The sequence below is a fragment of the Rhizomucor pusillus genome, assembly GCF_041956525.1.
Source record: "Rhizomucor pusillus strain CBS 183.67 unplaced genomic scaffold VTP01scaffold_13, whole genome shotgun sequence".
Classification (NCBI taxonomy): Eukaryota; Fungi; Mucoromycota; class Mucoromycetes; order Mucorales; family Lichtheimiaceae; genus Rhizomucor; species Rhizomucor pusillus.
In genome coordinates, this window is record NW_027192155.1 from 446,774 (window position 1) to 474,690 (window position 27,917).

General features: G+C 46.7%; 14 protein-coding genes across 14 annotated transcripts; 8 read left to right on the forward strand and 6 right to left on the reverse strand.

The window, feature by feature from the left end:
• Nucleotides 1-487: 487 nt before the first annotated feature.
• Nucleotides 488-1,607, forward strand: VTP01DRAFT_2551 (uncharacterized protein; the record flags this gene model as incomplete). The annotated part of the gene is made up of 3 exons (XM_069381025.1): nucleotides 488-847; nucleotides 938-1,483; nucleotides 1,554-1,607. 3 exons carry the CDS (start codon nucleotides 488-490, stop codon nucleotides 1,605-1,607), a joined length of 960 nt encoding a protein of 319 aa, XP_069237327.1.
• Nucleotides 1,608-1,655: 48 nt separating this feature from the next.
• VTP01DRAFT_2552 (uncharacterized protein) lies at nucleotides 1,656-3,588 on the reverse strand (the record flags this gene model as incomplete). The annotated part of the gene is made up of 7 exons (XM_069381026.1): nucleotides 1,656-2,197; nucleotides 2,253-2,442; nucleotides 2,515-2,723; nucleotides 2,790-2,862; nucleotides 2,929-3,147; nucleotides 3,230-3,297; nucleotides 3,381-3,588. 7 exons carry the CDS (start codon nucleotides 3,586-3,588, stop codon nucleotides 1,656-1,658), a joined length of 1,509 nt encoding a protein of 502 aa, XP_069237328.1.
• Nucleotides 3,589-4,141: 553 nt separating this feature from the next.
• VTP01DRAFT_2553 (uncharacterized protein) lies at nucleotides 4,142-5,508 on the forward strand (the record flags this gene model as incomplete). The annotated part of the gene is made up of 2 exons (XM_069381027.1): nucleotides 4,142-4,325; nucleotides 4,379-5,508. The coding sequence occupies 2 exons, from the start codon at nucleotides 4,142-4,144 to the stop codon at nucleotides 5,506-5,508; spliced, it is 1,314 nt and encodes a 437-aa protein (XP_069237329.1).
• Nucleotides 5,509-5,664: 156 nt separating this feature from the next.
• VTP01DRAFT_2554 (uncharacterized protein) lies at nucleotides 5,665-6,941 on the reverse strand (the record flags this gene model as incomplete). Its single annotated transcript, XM_069381028.1, has 5 exons — nucleotides 5,665-5,871; nucleotides 5,940-6,372; nucleotides 6,445-6,621; nucleotides 6,696-6,805; nucleotides 6,864-6,941. 5 exons carry the CDS (start codon nucleotides 6,939-6,941, stop codon nucleotides 5,665-5,667), a joined length of 1,005 nt encoding a protein of 334 aa, XP_069237330.1.
• Nucleotides 6,942-7,075: 134 nt separating this feature from the next.
• Nucleotides 7,076-8,992, forward strand: VTP01DRAFT_2555 (uncharacterized protein; the record flags this gene model as incomplete). Its single annotated transcript, XM_069381029.1, has 7 exons — nucleotides 7,076-7,169; nucleotides 7,241-7,582; nucleotides 7,665-7,669; nucleotides 7,768-7,982; nucleotides 8,052-8,338; nucleotides 8,398-8,423; nucleotides 8,477-8,992. 7 exons carry the CDS (start codon nucleotides 7,076-7,078, stop codon nucleotides 8,990-8,992), a joined length of 1,485 nt encoding a protein of 494 aa, XP_069237331.1.
• A 311-nt stretch (nucleotides 8,993-9,303) lies between these two features.
• On the forward strand, nucleotides 9,304-11,370 carry VTP01DRAFT_2556 (uncharacterized protein; the record flags this gene model as incomplete). Its single annotated transcript, XM_069381030.1, has 6 exons — nucleotides 9,304-9,488; nucleotides 9,581-9,677; nucleotides 9,739-9,828; nucleotides 9,900-10,054; nucleotides 10,118-10,622; nucleotides 10,684-11,370. 6 exons carry the CDS (start codon nucleotides 9,304-9,306, stop codon nucleotides 11,368-11,370), a joined length of 1,719 nt encoding a protein of 572 aa, XP_069237332.1.
• A 23-nt stretch (nucleotides 11,371-11,393) lies between these two features.
• On the forward strand, nucleotides 11,394-11,621 carry VTP01DRAFT_2557 (uncharacterized protein; the record flags this gene model as incomplete). The annotated part of the gene is made up of 1 exon (XM_069381031.1): nucleotides 11,394-11,621. One exon carries the CDS (start codon nucleotides 11,394-11,396, stop codon nucleotides 11,619-11,621), a length of 228 nt encoding a protein of 75 aa, XP_069237333.1.
• A 576-nt stretch (nucleotides 11,622-12,197) lies between these two features.
• VTP01DRAFT_2558 (uncharacterized protein) lies at nucleotides 12,198-13,657 on the forward strand (the record flags this gene model as incomplete). Its single annotated transcript, XM_069381032.1, has 4 exons — nucleotides 12,198-12,330; nucleotides 12,441-12,560; nucleotides 12,622-12,837; nucleotides 12,909-13,657. 4 exons carry the CDS (start codon nucleotides 12,198-12,200, stop codon nucleotides 13,655-13,657), a joined length of 1,218 nt encoding a protein of 405 aa, XP_069237334.1.
• Nucleotides 13,658-14,065: 408 nt separating this feature from the next.
• Nucleotides 14,066-15,909, forward strand: VTP01DRAFT_2559 (uncharacterized protein; the record flags this gene model as incomplete). The annotated part of the gene is made up of 8 exons (XM_069381033.1): nucleotides 14,066-14,145; nucleotides 14,205-14,287; nucleotides 14,343-14,383; nucleotides 14,441-14,553; nucleotides 14,622-15,081; nucleotides 15,143-15,569; nucleotides 15,631-15,720; nucleotides 15,788-15,909. 8 exons carry the CDS (start codon nucleotides 14,066-14,068, stop codon nucleotides 15,907-15,909), a joined length of 1,416 nt encoding a protein of 471 aa, XP_069237335.1.
• Nucleotides 15,910-16,162: 253 nt separating this feature from the next.
• VTP01DRAFT_2560 (uncharacterized protein) lies at nucleotides 16,163-17,130 on the forward strand (the record flags this gene model as incomplete). The annotated part of the gene is made up of 4 exons (XM_069381035.1): nucleotides 16,163-16,307; nucleotides 16,372-16,431; nucleotides 16,492-16,635; nucleotides 16,709-17,130. The coding sequence occupies 4 exons, from the start codon at nucleotides 16,163-16,165 to the stop codon at nucleotides 17,128-17,130; spliced, it is 771 nt and encodes a 256-aa protein (XP_069237336.1).
• Nucleotides 17,131-17,210: 80 nt separating this feature from the next.
• On the reverse strand, nucleotides 17,211-19,443 carry VTP01DRAFT_2561 (uncharacterized protein; the record flags this gene model as incomplete). Its single annotated transcript, XM_069381036.1, has 7 exons — nucleotides 17,211-17,481; nucleotides 17,542-18,310; nucleotides 18,368-18,726; nucleotides 18,803-18,976; nucleotides 19,040-19,109; nucleotides 19,181-19,323; nucleotides 19,391-19,443. The coding sequence occupies 7 exons, from the start codon at nucleotides 19,441-19,443 to the stop codon at nucleotides 17,211-17,213; spliced, it is 1,839 nt and encodes a 612-aa protein (XP_069237337.1).
• A 3,137-nt stretch (nucleotides 19,444-22,580) lies between these two features.
• On the reverse strand, nucleotides 22,581-23,463 carry VTP01DRAFT_2562 (uncharacterized protein; the record flags this gene model as incomplete). Its single annotated transcript, XM_069381037.1, has 2 exons — nucleotides 22,581-23,168; nucleotides 23,224-23,463. 2 exons carry the CDS (start codon nucleotides 23,461-23,463, stop codon nucleotides 22,581-22,583), a joined length of 828 nt encoding a protein of 275 aa, XP_069237338.1.
• Nucleotides 23,464-24,265: 802 nt separating this feature from the next.
• On the reverse strand, nucleotides 24,266-25,211 carry VTP01DRAFT_2563 (uncharacterized protein; the record flags this gene model as incomplete). Its single annotated transcript, XM_069381038.1, has 5 exons — nucleotides 24,266-24,306; nucleotides 24,365-24,478; nucleotides 24,532-24,748; nucleotides 24,815-24,860; nucleotides 24,925-25,211. The coding sequence occupies 5 exons, from the start codon at nucleotides 25,209-25,211 to the stop codon at nucleotides 24,266-24,268; spliced, it is 705 nt and encodes a 234-aa protein (XP_069237339.1).
• Nucleotides 25,212-25,489: 278 nt separating this feature from the next.
• Nucleotides 25,490-27,571, reverse strand: VTP01DRAFT_2564 (uncharacterized protein; the record flags this gene model as incomplete). Its single annotated transcript, XM_069381039.1, has 1 exon — nucleotides 25,490-27,571. One exon carries the CDS (start codon nucleotides 27,569-27,571, stop codon nucleotides 25,490-25,492), a length of 2,082 nt encoding a protein of 693 aa, XP_069237340.1.
• Between the last annotated feature and the right edge of the window lie 346 nt (nucleotides 27,572-27,917).

A 27,917-nucleotide genomic window follows, 5' to 3' on the forward strand; every position in this document is an offset into this window, starting at 1 on the left:
AAAGGCAATTGCTGAGGGAGTCTGTTGCACAAAAAAGACGCCATTGACGTGCTAGGCTACATGATTGGAGCTATAATCTGAGAGCTGTGGCGCTCGGGTCGAACAGAAGCCACACACAGACTTGCAGAAGGGGGGGAGAATCCAAGATAAAATGAGTAAAGACAACAGCACAAAATGCTTCCCCGCCAACAACTAGCGAGCAACTGTCCGCCCCAGGCATCGTCCACGCTTGACAAGCGGAGGAATATCGATATTGAAGAAGGGCAAGTAATCCACTGCTGCACACAGCATTAGCTAGTCCGTGGGTGAGAGAAGGGAATGCACTGTTGTCCTTAGTAAAGGCTGAGTGTAAAAAGCAATTTCTAATTCTTTGCTATTAAAAAAGCTATCACCAGTCCTTTTCTTGGCTTGATCTCTTGCCCTACTTTGAGGAACCTTGTCTATTGCTTACATTCCACTTGGCAAAGCACATAGCAGCCAAAAAGACATGCTTGCACAGTCCATGATATCCTCATTCACGCTACCATCGCCAACACCGGGGTCGCCACCAAATAGCAGAAAATCTCCATCCATATCATCGTTACTAAATGATCCTAAACCCGAATCTCTACCGACACCAGTGACTCCAGCATCCGTATTACCCATTGTCGACCTCCTCGTTTCACCATCTAGCTCGTCACCGAGCTCGGACGGGGCCGCGAGCCCTGTGGCGTATCAAAACCATGATTCTCATGAAATCGGCACGACAAATAAACCGTTCGTGTGTCACGAGTGCGACCAGACGTTTAGCCGCCCGCACAACTTGAAGTCCCACTTGACAACCCACTCACCAGTGCGACCTTTTCAGGTGAGCAGTGCGGCGCGACTTTACAAACAAGGTGGCAACCTTTTCTTTCATATTCTAACGGATCTCTTTTTATTTTATTTATTTGCATAGTGTGATATTTGTATGCACCAGTTCCGGCGCCAACATGATCTGAAACGACACAAGAAATCACATTTGAATGAACGGCCCTATGCTTGCAAATATTGCTCGAGAACGTTTACGCGGCTAGATGCCTTGAACAGACACCAACGTACAGAGAACGGCGTATCAGCATGCGCTTCCAAAAAAGTAAAAGCAGAAGCAAAGAGTGGCGTTCAGCCACCACCGCAAAGACAACAACTCCCTCTTACACCGCCATCCCAACAGCATCATCGTACAATCTCTATTCCTCCATTGCCTATCCCATTTTCCGCAGCAGTTTCATCACCATTGTCACAACAACAGCATGATAACCATCATCCGATCGTTTTACCTTCACCTAGCCCCGCCTTCTCATCAAGTACCACAACTGCATCTATCATTTCCCCTCCACCGCCAAACATGCATGCTCTCGAAAGGGAAAACTGGGACCTGAAAGTTCAGATCGCCCGGTGTAAAGAGGCACATGATCAGGATATGATCCTCCTCCGAAAACAAATAGATGAACTCCAAAGTGAGGTAGGGCACACATGACTAGTTGTTCACGGTGCACGAGGATATACTAATTTCAATTTCGTGGCTCATATAGAATAACAAATTAAGATCGATAATATATTCCCGCCGCTCCGAAAGCTCCCCTTGATTGGTTTTGTATATGTAACAAAAGATGATATCCTTCTATGTTAATCAATTAATAAAAAATTGGGCATTGCCATATATCCTCTAGCTCCTCGGCGCGTATGGGATGCTGCGCACTCTCTTGAGCGGCGTAGACTGCGTCGCGGACGTATGCAAGTTGCCGCATGCCTGTGAACACCGTGCCGATTTGCTTGTTTGCCAGCAGAATTCGCAATGCTTTTACCGACAGCGGTGAATAGATCCCTTGATCTGACTGCTTGCCAAGCGTTGGACTGAGCGCATTTAAAACGCGATCCAGCTCGCTGTTTTTTCTCAGTGTGTCAATGTAAGCATAGTTGACCATGTCGTGCGACAATGTCTGGACGGACTCCCGATAATCGCTGATCCATTGGTCAAACGCTGCCTCTTTATCCTCGTCCCCTAGATCAGCAGCGTACTGCTTGAGCGCTTGCACGTCCTTTTCGACAGCTGGTAATACTTGGCGAGTCAAATAATGCCTCGCAGCAAAGTGGTTCTGTGCGAGACGGGCAAGGTTCTCTGATAGCACTTGGCCCCAAACAAACTTTGCTGCCAAGTTCTCTTCCTCTGCTGGTACTGGATACACATAAGCACTGCGAAGAACAATATCGCTTTTCATTCTGAGACTTACACTCTGACATCATATCTGCCTCGAGTCGCGATACTTTTTCGAAAGATCGTGAAAGCTGTTCTATCCATTGCTGCTCACTAGCAGTCGAACCTTCCTTGTCGTTGCCTAATGCATGATTCACTAGAACGCGGATTTGGCCATTTGCAATAGCGTTCAATGGTCGATTCGTCATAAAATAGATGCCATTCTCCTTTAGGAACATGATTTCCAGTGTCAATACAATCTATCAAGAATGCATTGCTTAACTTTGATTCTTTCCTACCTCTGCATACTGAGCAATGGTAGGAAGAGATAATCCGGGCGATGCTCCAGATAACAACGCTTCTCGCTCGAAAACATTAAACGGTGCTTCAATGGCCACAAAGTTGGACGAGTTGGAGCAAGCGCTTCGGATATCAGGGAAAGAAACATGGTCAGCAGCAGATCCTAATGCCATGGTGTTCGAGCATACGCCGTAGCCACCGATAGTTCCTACAAGGATGATATTTTAGTTCAGCGACGCACAAAAATCAAGAACCGCGTAAATGGACCCAGTACCATCTGCTACCAATGAATCCAGATATCTGAAGCTCTCGCTCATTTCTGCATACAATTGACTTGAGGTGTATCTCTTGCAATAAACGAATACTTAGCGTCCAGTTCCATAATATTCCTTTCACGTAAAAAGTTAGCGTACTCTGTTTTTGCCCATCAACATGCGTTCCGGCGCATTGAGCATGAAAATATCGATCCTGTTCATTTTCAATCGCTCGAGGGAGGTTGCAATTTGGCGTTCTAACACTCGAGGGGATATTCCATGATAACTCTTGTCGTTGATCTGGACATAATCGTTGGCGTCAAGTGATTGAATATCGGCAGGCGTGAGGTATCCAGACTTTGTAATGACAGTCAAGTCCTAGAGTTTTTATCACCACGGTCAATGCTTTCTGGTTCTCTTTCAATATTGAGTCCAATTTATTAATGTGATATATACTAACTTGGCGCTGCACTTGACCGGACGATACCATATCCTGCACGGTATCACCAATAATCTCCTCGGACATTCCTGCGTCACATAAGCGTCTCAGAAACATAATGACAACCCTCCAACTCGCTGATTCTTAATGCTCGTGTCTACTGACGCGTTACCATTCTCAAAGTTGGAAGCTGTGTCTACAATGTTCACACCGGCTTGAATCGCGGCACGCAGGGCTTGTCCGTGGCTTTTGTCCGATACACGGTATGCACCAAAGCCAATGCGTGTTACTGACCGATTGAGTTTTGGAATGACAGCCGTCGGCAACGATGCTGCTGCCTTGCTGCTGCTACTCAAGAGTCTTTTGGCTGCTGCAGGCATTGAACCGAGTAGTAGCGGCGGCGGCGGCGGCAGGCAGGCAGGCAGGCAGTTTGTTGCCGAACACCGAACCTTAGAATTTTTTTTCTTGCCCTTAATTGATTATTGTGTTTTAAGTGGCATTCATCTAATGAAACCGAGCCCTTGCCACAAGATCATTGCTTTGGGGAGATGCGCAGCAGCAAGGCAAAGAATTTTTTCCATGGAAAAATTGAGCATATCAAGCATGATCAATGAGATGTGAACGTATAATGACACAGAGGATATACTTTATTTGATCTCTAAATTGATATATGTCCTGATTGCTCAGCAGCAGCAGAAGATATAGCAATGAGCAGCTGAAGCTGTGATAACGGCTGGTCGAATCAGAAGGGCAAGATCTAATAGATTAGATAGTCGAGTTGGCAGCAAGCCAATCGTTGAGTCGCAGAGCGAAATTGTTCCAGGACTGCGATCCAACGTCAGCTCGAGACGCGTATTTAAAAAGTGGTCCAATTTTTCCCTGGGTTTCCGTTGTTTTCCCAACAAACTACTCTTTTTCTTCTCTCTTCCAGTCATGGCATCCGTCACCAAGGTCCACGCTCGTCAAATCTTCGACTCTCGCGGCAACCCTACCGTCGAAGTTGAGGTCACCACTGCCAAGGGTGTCTTCCGCGCCGCTGTCCCCTCTGGTGCCTCCACCGGCGTCCACGAGGCTCTTGAACTCCGTGACAAGATCAAGACCGACTATGTTGGAAAGGGTACGCGACGGGAAAATTTCACGGGAAATCGCGGAAAACTAAAGCAGCTTTAGGTGTCTTGAAGGCCGTCGAGAACGTCAACAAGGTTATCGGCCCTGCTTTGATTGAGGCCAACATCCCCGTCACTGACCAAAAGGCCGTTGACGAATTCATGATCAAGCTCGATGGTACCAAGAACAAGAGCAAGCTTGGTGCTAACGCCATCCTCGGTGTTTCCCTTGCTGTTGCCAAGGCTGGTGCTGGCGAGAAGGGTGTTCCTCTCTACGTCCACTTGGCTGACTTGGCTGGCTCCAAGAAGCCCTTCGTTCTTCCTGTCCCTGCTTTCAACGTCATCAACGGTGGCTCCCACGCTGGTAACAAGCTTGCCATGCAAGAATTCATGATTTTGCCCACCGGCGCCAAGTCCTTCTCTGAGGCCATGAAGATGGGCTCTGAAGTCTACCACACTCTCAAGAGCGTCATCAAGGACAAGTACGGTCAGGATGCCACCAACGTCGGTGACGAAGGTGGTTTCGCCCCCAACATCCAGGACAACCAGGAAGGTCTCGAGTTGCTCGTCACTGCCATCGAGAAGGCTGGTTACACCGGCAAGATTAAGATCGGCATGGACTGCGCCGCCTCTGAATTCTACAAGGATGGCAAATACGACCTTGACTTTAAGAACCCCAACTCTGACCCCGCTACCTACTTGACCGGTCAGCAATTGACCGACTTGTACAAGTCCTTCTCCGAGAAATACCCCATCGTCTCTATTGAGGATGCTTTCGACCAGGATGACTGGGACAACTGGAGCTTGCTTGAATCCACCTCTGACTACCAGCTCGTCGGCGATGATTTGCTTGTCACCAACCCCGAGCGCATTGCTACCGCCATCGAGAAGAAGGCATGCAACGCCTTGTTGCTCAAGGTTAACCAGATTGGTTCCTTGACCGAATCCATCCAAGCCGCCAAGGACTCCCAGGCTGCTGGTTGGGGTGTCATGGTCTCCCACCGCTCTGGTGAAACTGAGGACACCACCATTGCTGATCTCGTCGTCGGTCTCCGTACTGGCCAGATCAAGACCGGTGCTCCCTGCCGCTCTGAACGTCTTGCCAAGTACAACCAGCTCCTCCGTATTGAGGAAGAGTTGGGTGCCAATGCCATCTACGCTGGTGAGAACTTCCGCAAGGCTCACGAATTGTAAATATCCCGTACCTAGTTTTCGCTTGCTACTGTAAAAATAAAAAGGATGAATGATTGCATAAAGCGAAACCTTTTATATTGTTACAAAGAATGGGATGGTATGCAGGAAGAAAGTAAATTGTTTGCAAATGAAAAAGAGATGCTGCTACTACTGTTATTACTGTTGCTGTTGCTGCTGCTTCTTTCTTTGTTCCTTTTTCTTTTCGTTCTCTAGCTGCTTTTCTCGTCGTTCTCGTCTTGCTTCTGTCTTTTCGATGCGGTTTGCAATCCTCTTCAATTTCAAGCCGTACTTTGAGCCGAGATACTTTTCCCACTGATCCTTTACTTTGCGATACAAGAGCATCGTAAACCGAGCGTCTTCAACCTGTGCAGAGCAGCGGGAATCTGAGCAACGCCATTCCCTCCATCCAGATACTTCAAATGGATTCTTACCGATGAGTGCTTGCCCTCTTGAATTTCAATTTCCAGCAGATCGTTCACCAGCCGTTTCAAGCCAGGTGTCTTTCCTTTCACAAGATCGCGGAACGGCTTGTATCTTGATGTATCTCTGATCATAAGTTTGGGATGATGTATATCGAGTGCTCGCAAATCGTTGAGAATGGCGTGTCCGACGAGGACTCTGTCCTGGATGAGATCCATTACTTTCTGCCGAGCTTCCTGGTACGGCATAGCGTTGACGAGATGTTTGGCAGTAACACCGCTGACAAATGTACGGTAGTCCGTTACTTTTTCTTCTGGTTTTACAAAGGTATCGAGAAGGACTGCGCCGAAATAGTTGACGATACTGACGCGGGCTAACGCGGACCGTTTTCCGTCTGGGCCTACACCCACCATTTCACAGTCAATCGCCACGTATTTACCCATCCTGCAAGCAACACAAACATGTGTTAAAACAATCTGTGTAAGAATCTACCCTTTTCGAGGTTATTATACTTGCTTTGCCTTGTCGCCTTCAACAGCATCCATTTCTTTGACGAGTTCCTTTTTCCGTTGGATCTCTTCTTCCGTTGGCGGCTCTTTGCCGTATACTTTGCGGAACGCTTCATCATCTATATCCTCGCCAAACCACAAATCCTCCTTTTTGGGTATCTTTGCCACTTGCACTTGTTCCTGACTATTTCAATAAACGCAACAAAACTGTTAGCTACATTGCGCGATCTGTGCAGGTCCGCTTTCATGTATACATACGTTACTGTTGTCTCTGTCTTTTTGGCACGTTTCGTGCGAACCGTTCGTTTTGATTCAGGTGCTGCTGATGCTTTTCGCTTTTTGCTATTGTCCTGTTGTTTTTGAATATTCTATCGTCCCCAATTACTAGCCTGATCAACCGCAACCAACATATTGCTAATGTCTTACCGGAAGCAATTTCTTCCAGTTGGAGCTTGCTGTCACAGCGTTGGTAGTAATGGTGGCAGGTGCAGGCTGTTTCTTCATGGGAGGAGGAGATTCTTGGTAGTAAGTCAAAGAAAGGGCCCCGTCGTGGCTTATTGACCTCCTCTCTAGTCCCGTCTCTTATGCGTTATGCAACCCCGCCCGAGCCGCTCTTTTTCTTTCTCCAAACATCCACGATGCACCTGTCCCCCACGATATCGTTGCTATTTGCTTCATCGTTGCTAAAAGCTGTCCTCGTCAACTCACAGCAGTTTCTACACCCTGAACAAGGTAAAACGACACATGATAACCGAGATATTGGGAGTTCAGCTTTCATTTAAAGTCATACACAAATCTTGCAGAAGTGTTTCATGCTAAAACTGTCGACAATGACACACTGTTGATGACTACCCTCGATTACGAGGACTGGATAGCACGGCAAGAAGAGGTTAGCTGGCAAGCATTGCTAAGGAACATCAACCCGGCTGGAGCCATCAAGGGCTTCGTGGCCGCGTCGCCATCCACATCCGACCCAGACTATTTCTACAGCTGGACACGCGATTCAGCCCTCGTCATGCGGGTGGTCGCTCAAAAGTATTACGAAACTGGAGATCACGAGGATATCCTGCGAGACTATGTCGCTCAGGAAATCTACCATCAAGTCACTCGCACCCAGTGCGATTGCCTCGGCGAGCCCAAATTCAGTAAGTCTGTGTAGTTGGATTGCATCGCTTATTTATATACACAGCAGCCACGCTCACAATTGCTTACATTACATTCCTTTAGACGCGGTAAGTTATACTAAAAAATACAAGCTAGAAGGATATCTTCTCGCAGACGTATATATCATATGTCTACAGATATATTAATCAGGGACTACTGCTAACAGGACGGGTCTGGTTACGATGGTCCTTGGGGAAGACCGCAAAATGATGGCCCAGCACTGCGTGCATCGACCTTTATCCTTTTTGCAAAGGGCTTGCGGGCACACCATCCTGGCGAGAAGGATCAAGAGCAGTACGTGACATCGGTGCTTGCTCCGGCGATATTCAAGGATTTAGACTACGTTGCAGATACATGGTCGAGTCCATGTTTTGATTTATGGTTCGTAAATATGGTGGAAACCAAGATGGAGGTTGCTAAAGTTTATTGATTCACACGCATCAATTCTAGGGAAGAAGTATGTGGTATTCACTTTTACACGCTCACGGTCATGCGACAAGCGTTGTTGGACGGCGCTCTGTTTGCTGACGAATACTACGACCCAAACCGTGCATCCAGATATCAAATGCTGGCAGTCTCGGATTTATCCGATCGATTAGATTCCTTCTGGGTGGAGGATGGTGGATACATTGCTGTGACACAGGAGCAATGCGGCGGTGTGCACAAGCCATCGGGATTGGATGTTTCTATCCTATTGGCAGCCAACCATGCTCTGCGACGACGCGGCGACGAAACAGGTTAAGCCTATTCTTGACGTTTAGAACGTTCTCAGATACTAAAGTTTCTCCATTCCCAGGTGTCTTTACATCAGTATCAGATAAGGTAAGGATACCACATAAATATGGATCCATTGCCGAACAATGACACAAAAAAAGGTGCTGGCCACAGCAGTTGCCATTGAAGATGCGTTTGAACGCTTGTATCCACTCAATCTGGAGCAGCCTCAGCATCTGGGTACGGCCATTGGCAGGTATCCAGAGGACACGTACGATGGCTACCAAAGCGCGTCGCTTGGCAATCCATGGTTCTTGGCAACGTTAGCGTACGCTGAATTATACTACAATGCAATCCAAGAAAGGGACTACGTGGCTGTCAACGAGGTCAATGCGCCGTTCTTTGCACATGTTCTGAAAACGCGCCCTGAAGACCTAATGTACCAAGTGTTTTTACGCGGCGAACCAGACTTCGATGAACTTGTTAACAAGATGCTTGCACGAGCCGATGCCTTTATGAAAACGGTTCAGTACCATGCGCGATCGAATGGATCGCTTTCCGAGCAGTACGATCGGTACATTGGATTCCAGACGGGTGCACGCGACCTGACATGGTCGTACGCTGCTTTCATCACAGCTGCGAATGCCCGACGACAATTGCTGGTCAAAAGAGGGTAATAAATAACGCCGAGACATCCGCTGCTCGGTGCACTGCCAAAAGTAGAAATTAAGGGGTGTACATGACATCATGTTTCCATTTCAGGAAACTAGCCCTTTTCACTGTGACGTTTCGAAGAGGGATAAATGCGCCGATTGCCAATTGAAAAGCTTCAATTTCCAGCACGCACAGATGTGCGCCACAACAGAAAAAAGAAGAAAAAGCTGAGCATTTTCGTACCCAGCAAAACGGGTCCACTTCTTTTTCCTTCTGTTCTCTGCAACTTTCTTTCTTGATCTTTCCTCCTTTTACCCCACATCATCTTTCTCTAATGAGTGTGTTCAACCAGCTGAAAAACTTTATACGCTCGGGCGGTGGACGTGGCTCCGACGAAAGCCAAGAGGCCAAAAAATACGAAGCAGTTGCACGCATTGTTGAGGAAGAGCGAGTTGCAAAGCAGCGGATTCCACGGTACGAAGGACTTGACAGATACAAGTTGCTGCAAAAGATGGGCGAGTAAGTTAGAGTGTTCCTGCAATTCACGGGATTGCAATGGATTTTTTTTGTTGTTGTTAGGATTTACACTGAAGCTTTTTGACTCCTGACAGCGGTGCATTTTCGAATGTGTACAAGGCACTGGATTTGGAAACTCAAGAGAAGGTTGCTGTCAAAATCGTCCGAAAATACGAGTTGAAGCCTCAACAGGTATTTAAAACATGAAGTATGTAATGCTTTTCTTTAGTGAATATTGATCCATTGCATGTAGCGTGCAAGCGTTTTGAAGGAAGTGCAAATCATGCGGACAACCAAACACCCCTCGATTATCGAACTCATAGGTTTCATTGAAACAAAGGAGGTAAATTGTGTGGGATTGGACAACAAACAAACAAGATTTCTGCGTGCATGCTAAAATTGACTCCCCCAAAGTATTATTTTCTGATACTGGAACTTTGCGATGGTGGAGAATTGTTCCAACAAATTGTCCGCTTGACGTACTTCAGCGAAGACCTTGCACGTCACTGCATCCGCCAAGTCGCCGAAGGCATTCGGTACCTCCATGAAGAGAAAGGTGTCGTTCACCGGTGAGTGTGACGAAGAAGAACATTTCGAAATTACGTCATGGTTAGACTCACTATGTGTGTCAGGGATATCAAACCAGAAAACTTGCTGTTCAACTCTATTCCATTCATGGAACGAAAAGGTCCAGCTCCGCCGACGCAGCCCGGAGACGAAGATAAGGAAGATGAAGGCGAGTTTGTTGAAGGGCTTGGTGGAGGCACAATCGGTGCAGTCAAGATTTGCGACCTGGGATTGTCGAAGCAGATATGGGAGGCGACGACGATGACTCCGTGCGGTACAGTTGGTTACACCGCGCCAGAGATTGTAAAGGATGAACGGTATTCCAAGTCGGTGGACATGTGGGCACTCGGCTGTGTCTTGTATACTATGCTCTGCGGATTCCCGCCATTCTACGACGAAAGCATCCAGGTTCTGACAGAAAAGGTTGCCAGAGGCCAGTTTACCTTCCTGAGCCCCTGGTGGGATCCGATTTCCGAGGAAGCTAAAGACTTGATATCGCATCTGCTATGCATCGACCCCAACGAGAGATATACCATTAATCAATTCTTGAAACATCCATGGATGCAAAAGGTAAAAAATAAGATTCAAGTTTTCTTGTTTCTAGACGAGATATTAATCAAGCATGGTATAGTCTTCTTCATCCGAGTCAAAGGCAACCACTCCGAGAGAAGCCATCAGTGCAGAATTGCCCGGATTCGACGTGGCACCCGTGCATCCTATAGTTGAAATGCTGGACAAGGAGTCCCCAGCCAAGGAGCGCCGCAAAGATATCTTCTCTGGGCTTTCATCCATGAGAGAAATCTTTGATGTTTCGTATGCTGTGCATCGTATGGCGGAGGAACGATCACGGCGCAAGGAACTCCGGCGACGACAGCAACAACAACAAGAACAACAACAGCAACAGCGGCAGCAGCCAGGACACATCCCTTCACCACCAAATGCACTCAATCAATATTACAGTGAGGATGATGATGAAGACGAATACGAGGAGGACGATGATGATGAGGAGGACCAAATATACAGCAATAACTTTGGTACATCAGACAAGGACAGCAGCAGTGGTTCTTTAAGAAATGACGGCGATGTCGACGCTGTTCGCGCCCGACTCGGCAAAGCAACACTAAACCAGCCTGGAAATCTGATTCAGCAACGGCAGCGCGACCGTATTGGGCATAAACTGCGAGCTGAAGCGGCGGCGGAAGCAAAGGCAAAGAAACGGACTCCAAAGCCGGTATTTGAACTTAATATGGACAAAGCTACGTTGCTTGGAAGACGAAAACACCAAGTTGACGATGCTGCAAATACCCAATCATCATAAACCTTTTCTTTCTTCATCCGCACATGAAACATAGTTCCTTACCTCCTCCAATTTCCGTTGCCTTTCCCCTTTCCCGTCTCTCTCTCACACACACACATATATACATACACAACAGTATATACATATCTAAATGCATCTACAGCAGCAAGCAATCCCCATCCATTTTTGTTGTCTTATCATCAATCTTGTACAGTTGGACTCGTCTCATTCATAAAGTTTTAACTACGAGATCAATCTTTAGGCGCGTTTAAGCTAGGATAATTGTCAGGGTAGCAAAGAGCGCGGAGGCTGTGCCTGCAATGAAACTATAGCGATCTTTTCGCAAAGAATGTGCGTTTCACAGGAGCTGCTGACTTTGAGGGCCGTTCCCCGTCTGTTTGACAGATGATGATGCGAATATGGATATATGTAGCCTATTTACTATACAGATTGTTCCTGGTCATATTGGAAGATCTGATGCTCGCATCTTTCGTGATAACCATGCATCCGCCTGTCTCGTAAAAGCAACGTAGCCATCGTGAAACTTGAACGTAACCAAGACCTGCAGCAGTCATATTATGCCCAGGCATCTGGATGGAAAACATGCGGTGTGTATTTAGCATGTTTCTGGAACACTTGATTCTAGATATGGAGCGGCAAGGAAGGAAAATAAGTATTATACGCTTTTGGCAGGTACGGGGTAGCTGCAAAAAATGCATGTCAAATAAGGAAATTCTTTGTTTTCAAGCAAAACTACAGTGCTCTCTTTGTTTTCTTTGCCCCTTTCCCTGTCTTCCTCTCTCTTTTTCTCTTTCTCTTTCGCTCTCCTCTTTGATCTTTGGTTTTCAATGGTACCCGATGAAGCAAGCGGTGGCGGCAATTTTAGCAGCAACAACAACAATAGTGCCAAAAAGCGCTTGAATCCGCTTTCTTTCTTGTTCGTAAGCAATGCCTACAAGAACAACAGAATTGCCAGAAAAGGTTATTACTCGCTCCTCCCTCCCCCTATCCACGCACAACACACAAACAATATGTATCTACGGGAAACAAAGAATATCGTTTCGCTCATATGCACCGCCTAATGTAAATAGAGGAGGATATTATTTTCGGTGTGCCATTGGAGCAGGCAATGCAGTGCGGGTCGCTCACATCATACGGATTTTTCATGCCTGATCCTGTCCATCAATGTTTCAAAGAAATTGTAAAGAGGGGTAGGCACAGCGAGAGCTCGAGCTTCTTGATAGAGAGAGAGAGAGAATTCACACGATCTAGGATTATGCGTCGAAGGTATCTTTCGTCTATCAGGAGCAGCATCCGAAGTCGAGCAATTGCAGCAAGAGTTTGACAAACCGCCCACGTTTGGACGATATCTTGATCTATCAACCTACGACATTCACGCTGTAGCTGGTGTCATGAAAAAGTACCTACGTAGCCTGCCAGAAGCCGTCATTCCAAAATCACTGCAGGACCAATTTTTGGATGCAACAGGTAATGTCTACTTGATAGTATCTCTTTACGTTGAATGGACAAAATGATATTAATAATTTTCATCAATGAAGACGATATTCAGCAAAACGATCAACTCGTCAAGACATTGCTGTGCCTTATATCTCTTTTACCACGGGCACATCGCTACTTGCTTCACTACATCCTGCAACTTGCATCTCACATCCAGCAATATTCTCACATCAACATGATGAACGCTGAAGCACTTGCTGTTGTTCTCGCGCCAGTCTGCACCGGCTTAGAGCAACGGATCAAAGAAGTACCATCCGCAATGACATTGAGGCGGAAACGACGCGCGGCCGCCTCGGCTATGAATCAATTCGTTATAACAAACGCAAAGTGGACCCGATTGTGGGTCTGCCTTATTGAGAATCGAGATGCATTTCTACGAGCACATCACATTACGCGACCTGAAACGCTTCCAGCATGTCTTAGTTCCTCATCCTCTGGAGGATCATCACCTTCCTTTATCAACCGACCAGCCATCTATCGACCGGACCCTGTCCACGTTATCCCTTCCAACAACATGAAAAAGCCTTCTGAAGATCGCCCGGCATGCGGCGTCGTCGTCATGCGCCGGAAACCACAGTTTGAATATTGCCACTTTCAATCGGATCGACTGGTCACTTCTATGGACGATCTCGATCAATATATGCTCCATACTCGCACAACTTCGCCGATCATACGTGCTGCCACCACAGTTGCTGTCAACGCCGCTGCTGTGCCGAGTCCATCAACAAGCACCACAACCGTATCCTCCCAATATGAACTCCTCGCCCGAAGGCCACGGTCCATGGTTTAACAACGTATATGTCACTGTATATGTAAAAAATTACGCTATCTTACCTTATACCTACCTAGCTTATCCTAATTGCTATACACACACACACACACACGCACTCCCCCTCGCTCTCTCTCTCTCTGCCTCCGTCCATCAAGAACCACCCCTTACTTTTCCTTTTCTTTGTGCATATGTTTGAAGTTTTCAACCCTCCCCCAGACTTACACCTATGCCCTGTTTCATTTTCTTTTCTTTTCTTTTCTTCTTCTTCTTCTTTGATTGTTTTGGTACTGCTTACAGTTCCACGTACATACTGCCTATGTAACTTTGTTCCTTCTTTGAATACATTTGCGTTTCTTGTTTTGTTCACAAAGAATTGCCTGGAATTTCGAATTTGGGTGTCTTGAATATTCCAACTTTAGCGCCCATATGCCCAGCAGCCTATTTGCGAATGACTACCACGCAGAAACCAACAAGATCCGCAAAGATCACAAAAACATGTACGCCAAGTAGCTACAGAGTGTGTATGCTTGCAGAGTAGTAGTAACCAGCTAGCGATCGAATATAGTCTGAATCGGTTGCGATCGATCAGCGAAGATGCTGGCTTTGTCCGGGAGATCGCTAGTGTATTTCCAAAGTTGCCCCTTGTTGGTAGGTCACACTTTTGCACGGCTAGCTGCGCATATCGCTAACGCATCTACTGCAGCCAACGAACGATGCGGTTCTTGGTACATTGATCCCACCAACGTATGTTGTGTAAAATTATATCTGTGTTATACCCCGTCTAAGACTATCATCGATCAGCACAAAGTACATTCAGTCTATTTCAAGTCTATGGATGGACATATGGGTCGATGGGACTTTAATTTGCGCAGAAGCAACCTGCATCTGCTTGATGTTATTCGCGAGCATGGAGGGTTCGTACATGTCACATCAATTCGCGAAGAAGAAAAAAAAAGTTTCTAACAATGATATTCTACTGCAGATGTATTATCGTTGATTCGACTCGAAAAGGAAAACGTATACCCGACGCATTGTCTAAAACGATACCCATATGGTGCAGTACCTTGAATCGAGCAGTTGCAAAGCACCGAAAAAAGGATAGCGAAGAGTTTGATGCATCCTTTTACTCTCTCCCGTCTGTCGTGTCCCGCTCCGAACATGCACAAATTGAAGCTCGAATTGACGGGTTTGCGCAGCGCTTATTGGATTCCAAGGCTATTGATATGGAGCTCATCGCAAATTTGCTGCAGAAACCGCTTCGCCCGATATGGCTGACGCCACAGTCGACGTTGCTTATCAATGACCCGCCGGATTACTCGGATGTCCCGTTTTGGCCGGTCATATGCCTGAGTGCTTCGCAGGCAGTAGAATCAGGGAGCCAGGCTCGGCCGGGGTACCTGTATGTACAGGGATCTGGAGATGATCAGGAAGCATGGTGCATGGTAAAAAATAATTATCATCCTGACATTTTTATACATACACGTTTGCTGAAAGGAAAAAAAGGGATTAACACCAAGGATATTTTGGCAACATCACGACGAACTCGTGAACGCATCAAGTACCGCAGAGTGTGAAGGACGCGTGAGGCAGCTAGTCAAGGAAGAAAAGGAAAATGTCGAGGCAGCCCCAGAAAATGACCCAGCTGCGCCGCCCTTGTTTAAATTTATCGATGGCACGACAGTAGCCATCGGGTCGCGCTTGAGTGGGAAACCGCCTGCGTGCTGGGTCCACTTTGATGTTGTCGTTAACTGCACGCAGTTGGAATTTGAAGAAAACAAAAACGAGGCGTACAAGCACAGATATTTGCAGTTACCGATACCCGAGGGCAAGAAGGGGCAGCACGCGTTGTATAACAGTATACCGGTCGTGTTGGATTTTGTAAAACCACATTTGGCCCAGCACCGCAAAGTCCTGGTACATTGCACCAAAGGTACCAGCCGAGAAGATTCAAGTTGGTTGGGGATGCTTACAGTAACTTTAAACTGCGTTAGGTCAAGACGTTTCTGTCGGCATCGCGCTGGCTATTCTACTTAAATACTACAACAGAGAGCATGAACTTTGCTTGGACAATGAACAGCAAGGTATGAAATGAAGTCATTGCTGTCGTTCGGACTTCTCACACTCACACACACATATTCTCTCACTTAGTGGATAAACCACGAGTTCAGCATCATTTAATGAAGATTATATCGAGTCATCCACGGGCGTCGCCATCCAGAACGACCTTGAAAAAGATCAATCTTTACTTCATGAGCAAAGAAGATGAATAAGGGATGGATGAGGGTTACTGCAAGTGCCTTGGGGACTGTTCGAAAAGACGGTCGGTCGTCTCCTGAATGGTAGATGGATAAAGTCGTTCGCGAAAGGGAACGCATCCGCGCAGCTCCCTGGTTGCCTGATCTGTACATTTGACTTTCTATATCCAAGCTATTATCGAGCAAGTATTTAGAAGTAGGCGAGAAATCAATCAATAAAACAGATAAATTCGGAGTCGAGTAGACATCTTCAACGCGCTTTCAGAAAATGTCAAAGGAAGATCTCGCAAAGAAACTCGCACAATTGACAAGGCAGTGGAATGTTAAGCAACCTCACGCAAAAGCGCCGAAGCCCAAACCAGTGTACTTACAGCCGGGCTCTTTAGAAGCCAAGGTAGCTTCTAGCCCGTACGGTATGTTGACGCGTGTAGATCGATCGAGATTGCGATCTCGTTGTCACCAACATATAATATCTAGCTGCTATGCTGGCGTCTCCTTTGCGGAAATGCGGAATCATTCAACGTGTATTTCCAAACCGTAAGTTATCGAACGGAATAGGTTTGAAGAATCAAGACTGTAAGCTTATTTCTTCTCCAGAATTGTTACTGCGCTTCGCCAAAGGATTGCATCCAGAGACCCTGGAGCATATTGTATACGCCACTGTGGAAAGGAAACCACAGGGTGGTAAAGGCGCTTATGTCTTTTTACGAAAAAGTCTCGTAGACGCTATCAAAAGAGGAGGTAACTCACATACCGATGTATCTTTATCCATTTTTATTTCTTTGATCTAAAAGGTGGTTGGTTTTGCTTTTAGAATATCGCGCAGCTATTCGGTCCCAAGCGAAATATAGGCAAGACATGGCCGATTACGTACAGAAAAAGCTATATATGTACGCAAGCGACTGTTTCAATCAAGTAGAGGCAAAATCGCTGTGTATTCCATTAGAACCTGAAGATGCAGCAAAGTCATGGATATGTGACAAACAAATTCAATGTATACTGCGCTTCCAAAAAGGACCATTCTGTGAGTTGGATCATCGGATAGATATCAGCAACGAACCTATCCCGTGCTACGATGCAACACAGCTGTGGAGCAAGGAGATGGTAGACAGTATCAAAAACAAATACAACGATGCACCTGCCATAGGCGTTGTCAAGAGCTTTGAAACGGTAGACTTGGCGATTGCTCTCTGGAGATGTCGACAATATAACAACAACACGGGCAGTGCCAACTAGTAGATAACAATCTGTTGTGGATGCATGTATACCCAAACACGCTAGCTTTCCTCCTTTTGTTTTTCCATATTACTTTTATTCTACTCTTGATCGATCCTGATGGCACCTTCTGTGTGGCTTCCACAACAAGGCGACGACTCGCACAGCGAACACGGTTTCCGTACTCGCACCATCTTTTTAAAGTACATGGCAGCCAAACCGACAACAAAATCTGCGTCTCCATGCGGATGTAGTCCAAGCTTGATCATATCCTGGGGGCTTAGGTCAATTGCATCGGTTTCTAAAGCCTCATTTGCGGATAATATTGTTTCCAAGCCGGAAAGGACCTGCATAGATAGTACTTGAAAGAAACTAGGGATGAATGTTAGCATTTCTATTTTAATCGCAAATGAGCAGTTGCAGAACATTTACTTTATCAATGCCCTTGTTAGCTTTTCGTTAATGTCCATTGTCTGTTGCGACTGTGATGGGCTCGAACAAGCATTACTTCGCGCTGGCGGCGGCGATGATGATTCATATTCAGCGGACGCTCGCGCCACGACTGCATCGAAAACATCATTATTGTTGATTTCATGCGCGTCCCGTTCTCCTCCGTCCGCGGACCCTCCCAGCAGCGCGTCCTGCTCTTCTGCGTCCATGGAGATATCTTGCGACTTGTTACTCCCTCGCTGAGCCCGGCGTGCGCCTGCAAACATGCGTTGCCACGAAGAAGGCACCGTAGTAGACGAGGAAACCGGTCGAGGACGGTACCACCAGAGTATCAATTGCCAATACGGCGTTGCGAACGCATCCAACATGTCAGCTTTTCTTTCCAGACACTCGACGAATCTGCCTTCAAGGTCAGGGTCGTTCTCCAAAAATCCATCTACGGCGGCAGCGTCGAATATTTGGCGTACCATGGATCGAAACCGTGCAAAGTCAGCTGCATTGTGCCGACTTGCAATTTCTGGAGTATTGCTTTCTATGCGATGCTGAATCTCATTTTTTTCAGGCTCTTTAACTAGAATATCGAAAAGTTCCGTTTTGCTTTCGAAAATACTGTCTGATGTACATGCAATGTAGCCAACGCGGAATTCGATCAAATCCATTATATCGTTCACTGTCACTGCATATATCGTCTGTATTGATCTCTCCGACTGCCTTGATGGTGGCGCTGTTGCTAGAAGGCTTGTACTGTAGACTGTTATGGATTGGAAAATGAGTTGCTTGTTTGGTGTGTATGCAAAATAAGACATACCATGGCTGCATGTATTTTGAAGCGGCGGAGATGTCAAGTAAAGGATGCGTTTCCGCAACAACGCTGCTTTCCAGAGTACAAAGACTTGAGGGCCCATGGCTGCAACGAAGAAAGGGAACGATTCTCGGAATGGTACTGCCTCCAGATAGCGTTCATGCTGGAAGGATGCAAGACTGTGGAATAAAGTATGTGGATGGTGGGTAGGTGCATAGACATCTGTTAACCGTGGAATGTCCTTGTCAAGTGTCCATTGAATATTGTTCTCATCTGGTCTATGCTGTATGCGATGCTGCTGATAATATTTCTGTAATGCCTTGTACGGTGCTTCTTCAGAGCCATTGTAGTCGAAACGAAATTGGCTGACAGAAGGCAACTGAATCAGCGATTTTGCCCAAAACAGAATCTTCGCACTCTCTCCCTCTCTCATAAACTCACTTTGCCAAGTGTTTTAACTGTTGTCCATGTGCCCATATGCTTCCTGATGCTCCTGTTGCACTAGTCGGTTCGACGACTGCACCGATCGCTCGCATGCAGGCACCTCTGTCGATCTCGTTGCTTGCGACGTTTCTAAAGACGCTGACACCCACGTTGGTCTCGTGTGAAAAATAACTAGATGTATTTTATAATTAGATGCACTGAAATACTTAATCCTACTGTTTTTCAACAACGTACATTACATCGGATGGTACTCGGTGCAAACCACTGCTAATCGCTTTGTACTCGATTCCACTAAGATCAATTTCTGCATAGTACACGTGGTATTGGTTCTCATGGAAAAAAAAATACACATTTTGACTGTTTCTTTCCACATACCGTTGGGATATTGCCACTCTATCGTGTTTCCCTGCAAGACGTCGAATCGTGCCACATAGACTGCCAGTACATTGTGCGCTGCTTCGGCTGGTGGTGTTCCGTCGTCGACGCTTTTGCTAGGCGCGCTCTCGCTCGGCACAGAGCTACATGGAGTCCTCGAGTAAACACACAAGGCTTTTTCTCAGCTTCACAGTCCTGATTAAGAGTCACCTTGCTGTGAGCGGAATGGGCAATGAGTCGTTTTGCGATTCTCGCAGCTCCATGTTGGAAAAGTTCGGCATAGACGGCGGGCGGGAAATTCGGGACTGAGTGTACAGTATTTTTAAATTCTTAAGAGAGCAATTTGACGCATTCGAAAAAAATATGTCGCAGCTTTTGGCGTGTTCTTATTACACAGCATTCGAAGGTCAGTTGGCCCAGGCTGAATAAACCTGGGCCACAATAGGACGACTTTCATGGTTGTGGGCTCTCTGTCGTGAATCTCAGCCAGTGGGCCCGACTATCGAAATTGGCTGTTGCGACAAAAAATGGTCGCAAGCGGGAATGGGGGCAGCACGGTGTATGTTCTGTGGCATCTTTGTCATCGCGTATAGAGAGCGAGCGTCAAGGCCATCCGCCAGCTAGAAAAACAGACAGATGTCATTGGCCAAAAGGAACACGCACAGCTGTACATACTATCGCACAATTCATTTTATCCATACATTTTTTCCATCTTCTGTTGTACATTCTCGGCAATTTGTTGGTTCGCTTTCGACAATGCGCCACCTGCTAATTGTGCAATCTCTTTCAGGTTGTGATCTTTCGAAAATTCCAAAGGGTCAATTGGGGTATTGCTGTCGAAATATTTTTCCATAGCGGCTGTAATATTTGCGATGTGGTCCTTTTTGACTTGACGACAGCCAACCATAAGATTTTTTGTATCTTCTTTGGTGATACTTGTCTTGTTGTGAAAGGCGACAGCAAAGATTGACAAAAGCATGGATGATAACTTAGGTGGAGAATAAACATTCGATCCATAACAACTCGTCGTGATCGAGAAGGAAACCATCACGTGGTGCTCACTACTGGGATACTCAACATACCATACTTCGTGACAAGTGGTCAGAACAAAAGAGTCGAGAAGACAATCGTTAGCCAGCTACTCGAGTAGTGGCCCATTGTATTTAAACGACCTACGGCTAATAATACAAGCGTTATGACAACGGATCTATACTACATTGCATGATGCATGCACTGAGTCGAATTGTAGCGGCACCGCTACAGATAGAATCATCCTTTATGCAGTATACGTGTATTATTGAGCTAATATACAGTTTTACTCATGTACTGCTTTTTGCGAGCTATATATATATAGAAAATTCAGGCAAACAGTAACTTAGCAGTGACTCTTATTGAAAATGATCTGGTAGGTGTGCATGGAACACATAGAAAAGCAGGCTGGGATACAAAAACTCCGCCCACCAACATCACCTCAACCCAGCTTTGGCATCACTTTGCGTTCGACAGCGTGTAAATCGAGAACTGTGATCCAAAACTCTCCCACATCATCGTTTACAAGGTGCCCATATTGCGGAAACATCTGTTGCTGCTGAAGTTTTCTCACCACTTGTCACTGTTTTTTTCCCCGTTGTCTCTCGATTATAGCAACCGCCATTCTCATGACGTTGAATAAGGTGAAATCACTGACGAAGGACCATTCCCAAGAAGCAACATGAGCCTCAGTAATCCTCCGGTTCCCAAGACCTGAACCAGTCTGATTGCCTCGTATCGATGGCATGAACGGCCAAGGGAAGATTCGCACTGGAGATGCATCTTTTTCTTGCTATATTTTGCAAATTGCAGCAAAGACTGATTCATTACCGGGTCATAGTGTCGATGCACTACGAAAAGTACAGGAACGAATCGACTGAAACATCCGGGTTTAGCGCGACATCAACTTTCAGTTCTGAAAAAAAGTATGGGTGAACTGGCACTGAGTTTTAATGCACACAAATGCCGATGAGTATAGTTATCAAGCTTTGCATGATAGAAAACGCCTCATACATGCATTACCGCAATGCAAATTGAAATGATTCGTGGTAGAGGAAATTAACTGCAGAGTTTCTTGTATATGGCGCCTTTCCATTGAGGTCTGACTGCAACCTGCTAAGAATATGTAGCAAGTGCCTGGTACAAAATTTTCATGCGGAGATCGGTGGGCAACAATGCAATGCTAATTTGCATGCTAGTGCCTTCAAACATAAACCTTTCCTTGCGCTTATTTCAAGCGCTCTTTGCAGCAAAAAAAAAAAAAAAAAGGAAGAACGATGACTTTGATACCTCGCTTATAAAAGGGGCCACATCCCTCTCACCCTCTCTCTTTCTTATTTTCTCTTCTTTATCCCTCCCGACGTTACATGCCCTTGACGGGCTCTACCTAACCGATCTTGCGGAGAGGACAAGCTGGATCCCACTGCTCTACATGTCCACCGAAAGCCTAGTTGTCAGTCGCAAGATCATGGCAGAGTCTTAGCTGTGTGCGGGTCCTAACTTTTTGTTCCTCTCCTTGATCTGGTTTCGTAGCTCTGACGTTTCAACGGTCATTTGTTTGCTGGCTTCGTTATAGGCTTCTTTCATGCCTTTCCGGGTTGGGTAGTCTATGGCGTAAATCCCTTCAAAAAGCGAACTAGTCTTTCAAGTGCAACGTTGGTGATTGATCCGTTGGTGATTGATCGCGGCTACTTCTGTGTAAGAACGTTTTGCTGTCTCTCGATTGGGGAAGCATTCAGCTGCCGTTCGTTTGGCAGATCATGGTCACAGCAAGTCGGAGCCAGTTTGCTGTCTCCTTTAACAATGTAACGCGTAAAAAACGCGTCAATTGCATGTACATTGGAGAAGCATGCTGATTGACTGAACTGTCTGGTCGCTTCTTTGCTGGATCTGAGCTCTGTATAACTCTTCTTGAAACTGTAGCATCTAGATTTTATCCGTAAAGTGCATACCTTCTACAGGTACTGCTGGTGTGGTTTTGTTGGGGGCGCTGTGAGACATATTCCATTCAACTCTCTCGCGTCCTGGAAGTGCTCAAAAATGCAAGGTCGCAAAGTCCCTCCACATTTGACTCTGTGGGTTTGATCTGAAAGAATTCGAATTTCAAGGAAGCCAATGTTTTGTATGCTACATGCAAGCATTGTGCAAAAAGGATAAAGATTGAAGAGAATCACAGGGATGATAAGCCGTTGCGTTCCTCTTGCTCAAGTTCCAAAGCAATCTAGATGGTTGTGATAAACTGTCCTCTCGATACCAAAATCGATGTCTGGAATTCTTCCCGCACGGCGCGAGATATACACGGATGTTGGGATAGATATATTGGCTTCTTTTTCTTTTTGTAATACTATACAAACTTCCTCTTTTATATCTTTTAGAATGCTTTCTTCTTTTCGTCAATAGAGTATCCGCCAGGACCCATGGTAACCAGTAACAAGAATCCTCCTACGGTCGACAGCGTCTGGAAAAAGTCGTACTTGAGAAAATCGCGCTTAAAATAGCTATGCTTGACGGACCAAAAGTTGTTGATCAGGATATTGAAGACGGACAAGAAAAGAACCAAGAACATGGCAGACCAGCGAGCCTTGAACCCGACAGCGACCATGATGCAGGCGACAAGCCCCAGTGCAGATACGAGGATGCGAGCTACAGACCATTCACCATGGAAAGCCGATCCAATGAACAAAAAGATGAGTAGGATGCGACCAGCCAGTTGCAGATACGTGCGCTTATCAGTTTCCGACAGTTGAGGCAATGCAGCAAACATTTGCTTTTGCTGCACAAACGATTCCGACAACACCATCACTAGACCGCCAATAACGGACAGGTTGCGCAGGAAGAATTGAAAGTCAAAAACGAGACCGTATCCAAGAGCCTGCGAGACGACAACTCCAAGAAGACCGTACACTGCGTATTGCTGGTGTCGCTTAGCAATAACCATCACGGAGCCAGCGAGCATGACCTATCACATTTCCGTTAAAGAAATTATATGCCACTATGCATGTTTCAATCCTTACAATAACGTTCAGGCCTAGAAACAGATGCGATAATCCACTGGGAAAGTGCCGGGCTCTCTCCATATATGATACTTGGTCGTCCCATTGTATAGTGATGCGCAGAGCGTCTTCGAGAAAAGTTGCGACAATGAGGAACCGACCGATAACAGGAATGTAGGGTTTTAGCGGTTGCCCGAAACGATCGACAATGTCTTCAGCTTTCGCACTGAACTCCTGCACACGAGCCTTGAGATCGGCCATAGTATCCAAAAAGTCTGTTGCCGTGTATGTTGTGCGACGCGACCCTGATCTCTTTTGCTTTGTCTTGCTCTCATTGGAAGGATAATTTGTCGGCGAAGAAGAATAACGTTTGGCTCAGACATGAATGCAGAATATATCGTTGCCAGGTATTCCCGGCCGGCGTATCACATCCTTTTACAAAATGTAGCGTGGGTCTTGGGAGCTGATAGCAACGAATTGATGCTGCAAGGCGATTCGCTCTTCAGCGGCGTGGACGACGAAGACGACGACGACGAGGCTGGGGATGATGGTGGAGAATGGAACGACCCGTTTGCTTCAGGCACAGCCAAGTGATCCATTGTACTTGACGGTTGGGTCAGCGCTGCGCATATGGCTGCTTCTAGATCATTCGCATCACCGGGAAGAGTGTTGACTTGTTCCTCCTCATCCTCAGCTTCTTTTTTTGAAGCAAACATTTGCCCATCCTTTGGTCGTTCCCGGTCCTTTGGCTGTTGTTGTTCCTCGCTCTCGACGACAATTACTTGCGGTTCTTGTTTTTCTAGCAACTTTGCGTAAGATCCAGTGGAAAAATATAGCAAGCCGGGGGGGTTGTAGGGTGTGTACGATGTACGTCTATGCGTCGATATATCACCGTCGCCTGGTTGCTTTTCCTCGACGACTCGTCGCATGGGCACAACCATTATTTCTCGCGCAATAGTCGTTCCACTGGCAGTGTCAGTGGTCGGCAATTCCACCTCTATTTCCGTGAACTCGTCCACATATCTTCGTCGCCATTCCCTGAACATGCATAAAAGCAGAGTCGTCACAGTTGTATCGGTAAAAAACAGTAAGAAAGCAATCCGCCTATGAAATTCGATCAGTTTTTACGGATTATATCTCTATCTAGCTATACGATGCAAACCTTCAATAGAATACAAGACGGTAGCCGCCATATTAAGTGGGTAGTCTGGAGAACCATCAATAAATATATTGTTTATTTCGTTTGTGAAACCACATATATTAGACACAAATGTCACTGCAAAGAATCGTTAGTGTGCTGAGTAGTATTCAGTTAATAAGGTACTCTACCGAGAGGGTAAAATGCGCATCGAAGCGCAACCTTGGCTATCATAGCATGTTGGCGTCGTTTCATGCCTTTCATTCTCTTCCTTTCAGGCGCGGTGACAAATGTTGTAGAGAAACTGCCAAGGATAATCCGCTGTTCTCGGTAAAGGCGCACTGGTCCAATTGTTGAGCATATTGTAGCAACAACAATGAGGACGAATAAAAAGCAAAAATGCCAGAGCTATATAGAATAGAAGATTAGTACTTTTCAATGGATACTGTCAGTAAAAAAGCAAGTTTTGCATACCCACAATGTATCGTCACACTTTGTATGGCCAAAGTTTACATAAAACCTTCAGAAATATATGGTTAAAATTCATCACTAATCATACAAGCCGTTTTCCTCTTGGGATTCACCAGCAAGTTGCAGCCCCTCGAGGCTGATTGCAGGGGTGTCTCATGATGTACGACGGTACGACAATCGATATTCCACCGTAGATAAAGGAAAAGTCATAGTAAAAATACTGAAGCTTGCCTCTGTATTTGACCTGTAATACAAAAACAAGCAGTACGTTGATACCAATGAACATGAGCATGGCGGTTGACCAGGCAGAAAGGAGCATAGAGATGATAGCCCCGGGACGACAGAATCCGTTGTTATCTCGAATGTAAATGATGATTATATACAGCATAGAGCGTAGCATGACTGCAATGGATGAGAAAAATACACATCGTAGAGATACTCGATCAGCTCGCTCGCCATGTAAAGATCGCAAGAGAGTGTAGGTGACGTCTGTGCCCTTTGCAGACTAAGAAACTCGTTGCGCGGAAACAGACTGAGTGCTGCATTGCTGGTATCGCTATCTTTCATCCCCACAGTAGCATCTTCGTTGTCCATTACAAAGAATATCAAGAGCAGGTGTTTTATTTCCCCTTTTTGTATGAAATCTTATTTTGTTTCCAAAAACTTCAGATCTAAGACTCAGCCAAACATGGATCCGAAAATCTTCGATGCCATGCCACCGCCACCGATGCTGCCGCCCGATCGCGATGTTGCTGCTGCTGCTGCATCTTGGTGGATAAAGAAACGGTTCTCATGCGCTGGCAAACATCGGATATCGAGTGCAACGGGCGCAGAAAACATGGATGGATAGTGATAAGCAATCATTTGCATAGGGATCGCGAAAACAGTACCCGGCAATCGCTCCTCGTTGTCGATAACGACAGTCCTCGGTCCTCTACCTTGCGCGGCGCGGAATAGCTTGGTCTGGTTCTTTGGATTGAAAGGCGCCCACACATTCTCGCCTCCTGCTCCTCCTCCACCTTCTTCTCCAGGTGGTCCTCCTAGACCGGCAGGTCGGTAGCACCACAGTTCAGAGAAACTGGAAAGTTGCTGGGCTCTCAACGAAAGTTTCCGACTGAGTTTGCGCCCGGATGATTTGCTGCCTGCTGCTGTGATCGACATTTGTTGCAGTGCATCCTCGAGCGGTACAATGGAATTCTGATCAAATTGCATTGATAGCGGCAGCGGCGGTGGTCTGTTCATTGGAGGTCCGAATAGACTGCCTAGCCAGGAAGACTTTTTGGGCGGTGGCATCATCATCATCATTGGACCACCAGGCATCGGCGGTCCTCCTCCTCCACCTCGACTGGCTGACATTTCAGCTTCTGCTGCTGCTGCTGCTGCCGCCGCTGCAGAAGTCGTTGCTGGAGGAGGCTCCATTTCTTGAGACGACGACGGTGGTCCTCCTTGCTGTTGCATTCCTCCAGATCCAGGTCCTCCTGGCGCCTGCGGGTGATGATGGTGTTGTTCTTCGTCGCCTCCTCCTCCTCCCATCATCTCATCTACTACTCTGTGACCTTCTGCGCCCATCCCTAGATTGCCCATCATTCCTGGTGGCGGTAGCATGTGATGTTGCTGCTGAGACATCATGGGAGGGAACCCTTGGGGCATCGGGCCGGCCATGGGCATCGTCAGGGGCACTGGCGGCATCGACATCATCATTGGTGGCGGCGGCGGTGGTACTGCCATCTGAGGCGAGTTGAAAAACGAAGCTGGCACCCACAGTACGTTGCTCGTATCGACTGGTTCGTTACTACCGGAAGGAGACCCCATCATATCCGGTTGCGAGGTTGCCGGCGGGAAGGTTCGCGAGGGACCCATGACCATGGGAGGAGGTGCTAGCCCGGTCGGCATCATGGGATCGTTGTTGCTGCCTTCGTACAACGAGTGTCTACGCTGTAACGAAGCCGCTGCAGCGGCAGGTGGGCCCATAGCTGCTGCCATCGGCGGCGGCGGCGGTGGTGGAGGAGGAGGAGGAGGCGGTATGACGTGGATAGACCGTCTACGCAGATGTGGTCGGTGCATCGGCGGTGATGACATTTCGTTTGGTGGATTAAGCGCTGGCTCGTGCGCATGATGGACTGGCGATCCAGGTGCACTTGAAACCTTTCTATCCTGATAACTGTTCTTGCGTCTCAGGGATGACCGACGTGGAGGAGGCGGCAAGATGAATGGTTGTGGTTCTTCTTCTTCTTCATCCAATCTTGTTGCGGGAGACGGCAGGCTTTGCTTTCGTCTTCGAGAGATCGATGCTCGGGACCGTTTAGGTCGCACGCCGAGCACAGGTAACGGCGGCAGCGGGTCTAAAAATGGTGGTACAAATGCATTTTCGTCGTCTGGATCCGGTGCATCGTAAAATTCTTCATCATCCATGATCAGAGGACCTTGATGATGATGATGACGAGGGAACAGTGCTGCTGGATGTGGTAGCGGCGGAGGAGGAGCCATAGGTGGTAGTGTTGGAGGAGGCCCTCCAAATTCACTCATCATCATTGCCATCTCCAAAGGATCCAAGAAATCGCCAGGCAACGGCGGCGGCAAATCTGCAGGATGGAAATAATAAGGATCTCGGTCATCCTCTTCAGCCCAGTAATCTTCGGATGGTGGTGGTGGTCGTCTTTTCCGTTGCGACCGGCTACGTTGTTTGTGACGAGTACTTTCACGACGTTCTGGAAAGTAATATGCAGGATAAGGGTGTCTCCTCGGAGAGTAGTCAGCCATTTTGGAAGAAGAGGAAAACTGTTTAAGAAAACAAAAAACAAAGAAAAACTTTTAGATAGCAGTGCAGGCTATTGTCACGGGGTACTACATCCATTTTAAAGTTTGCGTCCGGTTATACCATTTGTGGAATTCCCTTTGTGCTTTTTGACGAACATCTACAGCCGAAAAGCAGAAAGATTTGTCTACACGTCCAAGGAAGATAAACTTGCTTTGCATTCGCATATTTTTTCTCGGAATGATAAGCTACCATTGAATGCTGTCAAATGGATGAGATATAGCTCAATCTCTACTCCGTCGTTGTCAGCCATTGTTGTCCTTGTTGCCCGACACTTCCCTTTGTAAACAT